The 8,992-nt window shown below is 39.7% G+C and overlaps 1 protein-coding gene across 1 annotated transcript; it reads right to left on the bottom strand.

Moving 5' to 3' along the window:
- Positions 1 to 606: 606 nt before the first annotated feature.
- On the bottom strand, positions 607 to 1,779 carry DGL (alpha/beta-Hydrolases superfamily protein). The gene has a single exon (XM_090005152.1). It carries the CDS (start codon positions 1,732 to 1,734, stop codon positions 607 to 609), a length of 1,128 nt encoding a protein of 375 aa, XP_089861278.1. The 5' UTR covers positions 1,735 to 1,779.
- Between the last annotated feature and the right edge of the window lie 7,213 nt (positions 1,780 to 8,992).

The following is an 8,992-nucleotide window of genomic DNA, read 5'->3' as shown; positions in this document are numbered from 1 at the left end:
TAGATTTTATTGTTGGTTCGTTGTTAAATTCCGGTGGATCTCAACATCAAAGTATGGTGATACCTTCTTATTGGCATCCCATTTTTCAACAATTTGTGTTGACAATAAGAGATCAGTTGCTATTTATTTATCTCTGACGTGAAAGTCAAGCGTAGAAATAGTATTAGTAGTAAGAATAATATTTTCTTTGTTTTTTTTCCTTGAAGTTCCATGCAAGATCTAAGCAAGTTGAAAAATTAAAACAATATTCCCAATCAAATGCAGCCTCAATTTTTTTTTTATGGAGGCTGCTATTGTTTGGGAATATTGTTTTATTTTTTCAACTTGTTTGTATATTTAAACATCATCGAAAATAACTGTTTTTGACACCTGTATGAAAGTTTAAAGAAAAAATGAGCACAACTTTTTTCCACAATCTCATATGTTTTAATAGTCATTAACTACAACAGCAAGGACAAAATTTTGATTTTCCTATTACATTAATTCTTTCTACTAATGTACATTCCCTGGAGAAAAGAAAAAGAAAAAAGTATATGGAGGATCTGATGTGAACAACACTAAGGATCTACAAGGCTACAATTTCTTCAATGAACACAAGTTGCTAACTTATATTTTTCTCATTCTAGGCAGTTGAATTAAGTTTCGTAAACCCTTTTTGGCATTTCCCCATGACCAGGCATTCAACTTTTGTTTTCTTAGGAACTGACTTGCTCTAGTGAAGAAGTCTTCACCCTTTTTCACCACTTTTTTGGGGCATCTAAGCAAGCCAAGGTAACTCTCCAAGTCATGAACACACGTAGGATTTCTCATCTTGAAGAAGTTAAGGGCAAGTTCCACACCAACGTGAGCATAGCATGCATGGCTCCAAGGAAGCTCACACCCTCCCCTCAAAACCCTAAAATTCTCATTGAGGAAGACCCCTGGTACCTTTGTTATGGGGTCATTGACGTTGACTACCCTCAAAACCTTAACACCCAGTTCCTCACACCTCCACTTGAACCCAGAGTTCCCCACCCTGGGGCCAGCAAATGAGTAAACTGTTATGGGTATGTCTTCTCTTGATCCAAGCTTGTTTAGTCCAAGCTCTGCAATATCATATGCGAGTAGCATAGCCAGGGAGCTCCCCATGCTATGTCCAGCTACAGTGATGCTCACAGCCTCCCCTTTATACTTGTTGATGATTCTAGAGACCTCAGCAAGAAGTTGGTCTCTACAACTTGCATGACCAAACTTGCAGGAGCTATCTGTGGATGTATACAGGCTAAGAAAGCCTAGTTCTACCTTGACATCCAGCCTTGGATCATGAGGATCCAGTCTTGCAGGTGTTAGTGCACTCATGAAGTTGGCAACCCACTCAGTCTGGGTAACAGTTCCCCTGAAACTGATCAGGACGTCTCTTCTTCCCAACTTCTTGATCTCCCTTTTCGATGAGACGGCAACGTATCCTATCCACCGACTCGAGCACGAGGCCTCTCGCATTGGCATGTTGATGCCAGGAGTTGCATAGATGTACCTGGTGACCTCATAACCAGAATTGTCTAGGCCAACCTCCTTTAGAATGTTGTTCCTTCCATACTTGCAGTTGCAGTACCTCTTGGAGCTCGGGTCGAGGTCGAAGGCGTGGTAGCATGCCATGACCAACTCCCCATACTTGATGATCTCCTTCTTGAGGACGGGGTTGAGAGGCTCAAGAAGACCCTTCCAGTTGTTGGACCCTTGAATCTCTCTCCACATGCGTGCTAGGGCATCTCTTGATTCAGTTGGAGGTTTTAAAGAAGTAGATGATGGTACTAGACCAGATGGCTTACTCTGTACTGTGATTTCACAACGGAAAATCGACCGCCGAGTTTGGAACATGCGAATTCCCTGCGAATGGAGAGATTGGTTTGACATGAAAAGGTGGGAAGCCATTGAGAGAGAGAGAGAGAAGGCTGTGTATGCGGATTTCTTGTAAAGATGAGAAACTCTTATGGTATGGAAAGGAAGATAGCAGAGAGAGAAAGAGGGGTGAGAAGGGCTATGTATGTGGATCACTTGTAAAGATAATATACTTTTGTAACTTGGGAAAGAAGAATATTGTAGGAGAGAGAAATGGGGTGATGGCAGAAGAAGGGTGAGAGCGAGGAGAAGTGGGAGGGGTGTATGGGGTTTATATGGTCGGAGGGACTGACAATAACATCTACCATCGTTTCCCTTGTTACGACCATCATAAATTGGAGCATGTTTGGCGAGGATTTGACCCGATTTTTTAGTCCCTTTTATTTCATTTGTTGAGTGGTCGGTTGCAGCATTTCAGTTGGGTTTTTTAGCACTCGTCCTTTTGCGGCTTTGATTCCGATAGTGTGAAAAAAATGATATATATATAATCATTCGATTAGTTAACAAAGAGATGGGGCCTGTCCTATACTATATGTTGAGCCTGAGATGATGTAACAAGTGGTTCACTTGAACACATTTTGTGGGTACTGGTGAAAAGCGAGACTGGAAAGCTTGGGAAAGACAAATTAGAGCAGTTTTGTTTCGCCCATCCATATGTCATCCTCCATCTTCATACCTCTGTTAAATCTTATGATGCAAATTGTTTTTGTTTTTATCAAATCTGATCTGATAGATGAATTCAGCGTGGCCGATCTAATAAGATTTTAAAATTGGTTCGTACTCTTTTCATAAAAAACATGATTTTTTAATACACAAAATTTTTCATTCGTTCTCTATAAAAAAACAGGTATTTTATCAATCGTTTGATTTTTAAATCGCCAAAAAATCTTGTACACATCAAATTCTGGTTATTTAAATGTCGATATCTACGCAGTTCAATTTGAACAAAATAACTTGCATCAATGAAATCACAATGAAGGGTATGCATATAATAATGACTTTGGGGATGAGTGAAACCTACAGAGTGGGTAGAAAGAGAAACTAGAGAGAGAACAGCCGCTAGGAAACTAGGAAGAAAAGCTAGAGAGAGAGAGAGGCGCCGACACTTCGTCAATTCTGCCCTTCTCTTGACTCATGTTTGTTTACGTGGTACACTATAATTTGGCCACGAGAGAGAGAGAGGGAGTTTATAGCAATGGAGAGTTGTCCATCGTGGCGATCAACCGGGCGTGTGCTTGTTGGGGCCGGTCACCAAGCACGGCTGCTGTCCCACTTGCTTCGGTGGTCGGTGCTTGCTTCTCTCTCTCTCTCTCTCTCTCTCTCTCTCTCTCTCTCTCGTGGTTATTTAAGGGATGTGGCTACAAATGATAGGCGGCAGTTTTTTTTCAGAAATCTAGTGTCGTTTTCAAGTTCTTCGTTGAAGACGTGAACTCTTCTTTCCAGGGAGAATACAAAAGATTGGCCTACCCATCATACCATCAATGAAAATAAGGTTCAAGTTTCTTTCTCGCTTTGCTAATTTTTGCCTTTGAAAATAGACCGAGGGAGTACGGGAAGGAGCGCATCCGGCGGGGCCGGTCAATGGCCCTGTTCCGGCAGGTCCATTGGGAAAACCCCAGCTCAAGGTCCGCCCATTAGGCCTGTGGGCCGAATCGGGCTGGACCTATTATATTATGTACAATATATATTATATATAATATAATATATATTATATATAATATTATGTTATATATGTAGAATCCCTCATTTTTCTCAATTTTTTGTATTATCTGGATAATGATAATATAAAAGTATTTTTCATGATTTTCGTGTATTTGGTTGCATTCTTACAAATTTGTCAAGCAGCACTACAAGAAAAATGCTAATTAGCGACGAAAGTTTGCGACGAATTTTTTTTGTTGCAAATTAGCAATGGATTAGCAAGAGAAACTATTTGTCGCTAACATTCGAAATATTTGCAAAATTAGCAATAGAAATATCTCCCTCGCTAAATATGTCGCTAATTAGCGATGGATTAGCGACAACATTTTTCCGTCGCCAAAACACTACAAAAAAAATGCTAATTAGCGACGGAATTAGCAAGAAAATTTTTTTGTCGCTAATTAGCGGCAGATTAGCGACGAAAAAACTCTCTCTCTAATTCTGTTGCTAATTTTCGATTTAAACAGAGGCACGGAATTTTCCCTCCCTTCGTTTTTATTGGTGGAATTGCAGGTTTTATTGGTCATGGAGATCCCTACGACCATGATTTGCTGATAATGGTGGTTGCGGTTCCCACCACCACCACCACGCGCTTCTTAGGATGCCAGAAGCCCCGCCCTTCCTCTGATGATGCCCAGCGGCCACCTCTCGCACCCTCCGAGCGCAACAATAGCAAAGGCTCGCGAGATCAACTCTCGCTACCTTTCTCCCGCGCCCTCCTCCTCCAACAGCGATGCCCCTCGCCCGTCCCGCCTCTCCCTCGCCGGATCTCGTCTCCACTACGACCCTGAAAAGGTCGCAGTCGGCCGATCGACGTTGCTCCTCTACCCCCTCCTGCGCATCCACTCCTTCGTCGGCAGTTTATTCTGTGAAGCAGGCGCCGGAGGTCCTTTGGCCATCGACACTGAGCTTGTCGGTCTCCTTCCAGAGGGAGTCGTTCTCCCTCCCGATCGACCGCCACGAGAGGCTGCCTGCGGCTGCTCGTGTCCCTTCTCTCGTCGTGACTGGCTCGCTGCGGAAGAGCGTCTCGACGTCGGAATGCGCCGGTTCTGTGCAAAAGACCACATCGGAGTTTTGCACTGGTTATGTGCAAAAGAACACGCCAGAGAATGCACCGGAGAACACGCCAGTTCTGTGCAAAAAAAATTGCTCCCTGCCCGAGAACGTGTCGGCAGAGAGCAATTTTTTTTAATTTTTTTTTTAATTTTTTTTTAAAAAATTTAACGACGGATTAGTGACGAATATTATCCATCGCTAATTTAAAATAGCGAATGACTCGCGACGGATCATGTCTGTCGCAAATTAGCGATGAAAATAGCGACGGATAAGTTCTATCACTACTTAGCATCGAAAATTCGCAATGAAAGTTATCTGTCTCTAATCTGACTCTAATCTGTCGCTAAATTGGTTAGCGATGGATTAGCGTCAGATTAGAGACAGATTTAGGTCGTCGCTAATCCACAGGTTTCTTGTGGTGAAGAACCATCTTTATTTCATCAAAATCAGAGTTGTAACAAGTTTGGAGCATGTTCGACACGTTTTAGGAGCATAGTGGTCAATTCAGGTTTGTTTTGGCAACATTTGTGTCTCAAGGGTTATAGTCATCCAACCCAGAGTTGACCTAGCCCAATCAACTTCATGAGGGACATGAATGGTATTTTTCATTTTGTTGGAATGGCAATTATGTTTTTTCTGCTTGGGAGAAGACAGAAATAGGTCCAAAAGAACTACTTGAATTTTTTTTTCATACGAAGGCATTTTTGTTCTTACTGGGCTTGGGTTACCGCCTAGTCCAGCCAACCCTAACAGGTCAAACCTTGCCAGTGTCAGTTGGACCAAGCTAGGTGGCAAGCCCCTTGGGTGTTGCTTCCAACTTAGTTGGACCAACTAGGTTTGAACCTAGTTAGCCAACTAAGTCAGCCCACCAGGGCATTCACACTCCTTTTAGGTTGGGATCCAGTTGGATCCTGATTGGATCCTGGACCAACCCCCGACCCACCTAGACCCAGGCATGTTTTTCTTTTAAAACACTCTCTCTCATTTTCATGATTTTCTCTCTCTCCCACACCCTCTCCTCTCTCTCTCTCCTTGGCACCAGCGAGTTGTGCCACCTCTTTCCATCGCCATCTCCCTCCACCTGCATTGTGGAGTCTCTTTCCCCTGCCGTGGAGCCCTAGAGGAAGGACCGACCAAGGTAGGCTGGCATGTTCCCCTCTTTCTTCTTCTTCTTGTTCTTCATTCTTTCTTATATATTTTCGAATTTCTATTTTGTTTTGAGCATCTTCGAGGTAGAGGACGAGTTGCAGTAGAAGACATTGGTGGTTCACATAGAGTAACATTTCTATGGCCTTACCCTTCGGATTTTAGCATTGCAAGGTAGGGGTTTGATTTCTCACCCATTGGTACTGCATGCATAGGTTCTTCTTGAGTGTTTTGGAGTTCTTTTTTTCTGTGTGAGGCCCTTGCTGAAAATGTGATAAAATCCCTAATTATCATGTTATAAGGTGTAGGTAGAGTGTGGTATTTTTGTTAAAGAAAATAAGGTCCTAAACCAATGTGATTTAGTTTTGTAAAAAAAAAATAGTATTGTGAGATCCATGTTGCTCATATGGTTCTAATTTGAAAAAAAAAATGGTATCATGTGTACATGTTGTCCATGTGATTCTAATTTAAAAAAAAAAATAGTATTATGTATACATGTTATCCATGTGGTTCTAATTTGAAAAAATATATAAACTATGTGTACCTGTTGTCCATGTGGTTCTAATTTGAAAAAAAAATGTATTATGTTTACATGTTGTCCATATAGTTCTAATTTGAATAGTAAGTGTATATGCTGTCCATGTGATTCTAATTTGAATAGCAAGTGTATATGTTATCCATGTGGTTCTATTATAAAAAAAATATTGTAGCAAGTATATATATATATATATATATATATATATATATATATATATATATATATATATATATATATATATATGTTACCCATGTGATTCTATTTAGAATAAATTTTTTGTATTAAGTATATAAGTTGTCTATGTGATTTAGTTAAAAAAAAAATTGTAACATGTTATAAATTATGCCTATATGTTTTAGTCTTTAAAAAAATCTATATAGGGATGCATAAGCTATCTACATGATTTAGTTTTGAAAAAAAAAATGTAATGTGTTGTAAACGTTGCCTATATATATGATTTAGTTTTGAAAAAAGTTCTTTATTGTAATGCATAAGTTGTGTACGTGATTTAGTTTGAAAAAAGTTTTTGTAATGTGTTAAATGTTGCCTATATGATTTAGTTTTGAAAAAAAAATCTGTATTATGATGCATAAGCTGTCTACATGATTTAGTTTTGAAAAAAAAAATCTGTATTATGATGCATAAGATGTCTACATGATTTAGTTTTGAAAAAAAAATGTAATGTGTTGTAAATGCTACCTATATGATTTAGTTTTGAAAAAAATTGTATTGTGATACGTTATTTAGTTGTGAAAAAAAAATTTGTAATGTGTTGTAAATGTTGCCTATATGATTTTGTTTTGAAAAAGAATTTATATTATGATGCATAAGTTGCCTATGTGATTTAGTTTTGAAAAAAAATTCTCTAATGTGTTATAAATTTTGCTTATATGATTTAGTTTTGAAAAAAAATATGTATTGTGATGCATAAGCGGTTTATGTGATTTAGTTTTGAAAAAAATTATGAACCAAGGGGTTTATGAGAAGGAGTGTCCCAGCGGAGGAACGATGGTGGAATGTAGGCAGCGGGAGGCTAGCCTCAGCCTTAGCAGCAATAGTGACAGCATTAGGGGTAGCTGAAGAAGGCTACTGGTCGAGTGTATGCTACTACAACATCCCAGTTGTAGCACGATGTTGATGACATTGAAGGTACTATTCAGTTTTAGTACTCGAGTGTTATTCAAAACTTGAGCAACTCACTCTTTTGTTGTCATACATTTTGCTTCTTTATTGAATCTAACGTATCAGTGGTAGAGGTTTTGATCGCAGGACAGAATATATCTGCCAATTTGATCATCCTGGATATAAGCGGTTACAATGTGGTTTTGGGAATGGATTGGTTGCATGAATGCTACGCTTGTATGGAGTGTCGCAGGTGGCGGATATGTTTTGTTCACCCAAACCAACCCGTCTTCAAGTATAAAGTACGTAAACTGATGGAGAAGGTAAAGTTGCTTTCAGCAATAAAAGCCCAACATCTGGTTGGATGCGGTTGAGGTGCTTCTTGCTAGTGTGTCTTTGGTTGAGCCCACACCTACCTTGATAGAAGAGCTGGTGGTTGTGAGAGAGTTTGTGGATATTTTTTTTGAGGAGTTGCATGGGTTATCTCCTAGGCAAGAAATGAACTTTGCTATTGAGTTGGTGCATGGAACGACCCCAGTCTCCAAAGCTCCATTCAGGATAGCGTCATGTGAGCTCGAGGAGCTTAAGAAGCAGTTGCAGGAATTGTCAGGTAAGGGCTTCATTCAACCGAGTGTGTTACCTTGGAGAGCATCGGTGTTGTTTGTTAAAAAGAATAATGGTTCCACGCAGTTATGCATCAATTATAGGATGTTGAACCAAGTGAAAATCAAGAACAAATACCCTTTGTCATGGATTGAGAACTTATGTTATTAGCTTCAGGAGGCTATGGTAAATCCTAACTTGTAATTTGAAGATTTGAAGGATCGCAAAGACATAACTTTTGACATGATTGCTAATGGATTGCAAGTATTTTCTAAGATCAACCTGAGATCAGGTTATCACCATCTCAAGAATAGGGACGAGGACATCCCTAAGATAGCATTCAGGTATCGTTATGGGTATTATGAGTTCATAGTTATGCCATTTGGACTCATGAACTTCATGAATAGAATATTCTGAGTGTACTTGGATGCATTCATTATTGTTTTTATCGACAATATTTTGATCTATTTTGAGAGTAAGAAAGCGCACGAGGAGCACCTAAGGATTATTTTGAGCACCCTTAGAGAACCAGCTTTATGCAAAATTCTCTAAGTGTGAGTTTTCTTGGACTGGCTAGATACTATAGGCATTTTATACAAGATTTCTTATAGATTGCTCTGTCGATGACAAAGCTTCGCCATAAGGAAGTGAAGTTTGTATGGGACGCCCAGTGTGATGAGAGATTTCAAATCTTAAAGTAGAATCTTACGACTGCACCAGTGTTGACATTGCTATCAAGGCAAGGTGGTTTTGTCGTATACATAGATGCCTCAGACACTGGTTTGGGGTGCGTTCTAATACAACACAGAAAAGTTATCGCGTATGTATCTCGTCAGTTGAAGATTCATGAGAGAAACTACCCTACTCATGACCTAGAATTGGCAGTAGTAGTCTTTGCTTTGAATTTTTGGAGGTATTATATGTATGGTAAGAAGTTTGAGGTTTTCA

This window comes from Nuphar pumila, chromosome 4, assembly GCF_984573655.1.
Source record: "Nuphar pumila chromosome 4, dmNupPumi1.hap1.1, whole genome shotgun sequence".
Classification (NCBI taxonomy): Eukaryota; Viridiplantae; Streptophyta; class Magnoliopsida; order Nymphaeales; family Nymphaeaceae; genus Nuphar; species Nuphar pumila.
The sequence above is the reverse complement of the archived record's forward strand: the minus strand, read 5'-3'. Positions and strand labels throughout refer to the sequence as shown.

Excerpts from the sequence above, each read along its gene's own strand:
- DGL (XM_090005152.1), bottom strand. The coding sequence starts at position 1,734 with ATGTGGAGAGAGATTCAAGGGTCCAACAACTGGAAGGGTCTTCTTGAG.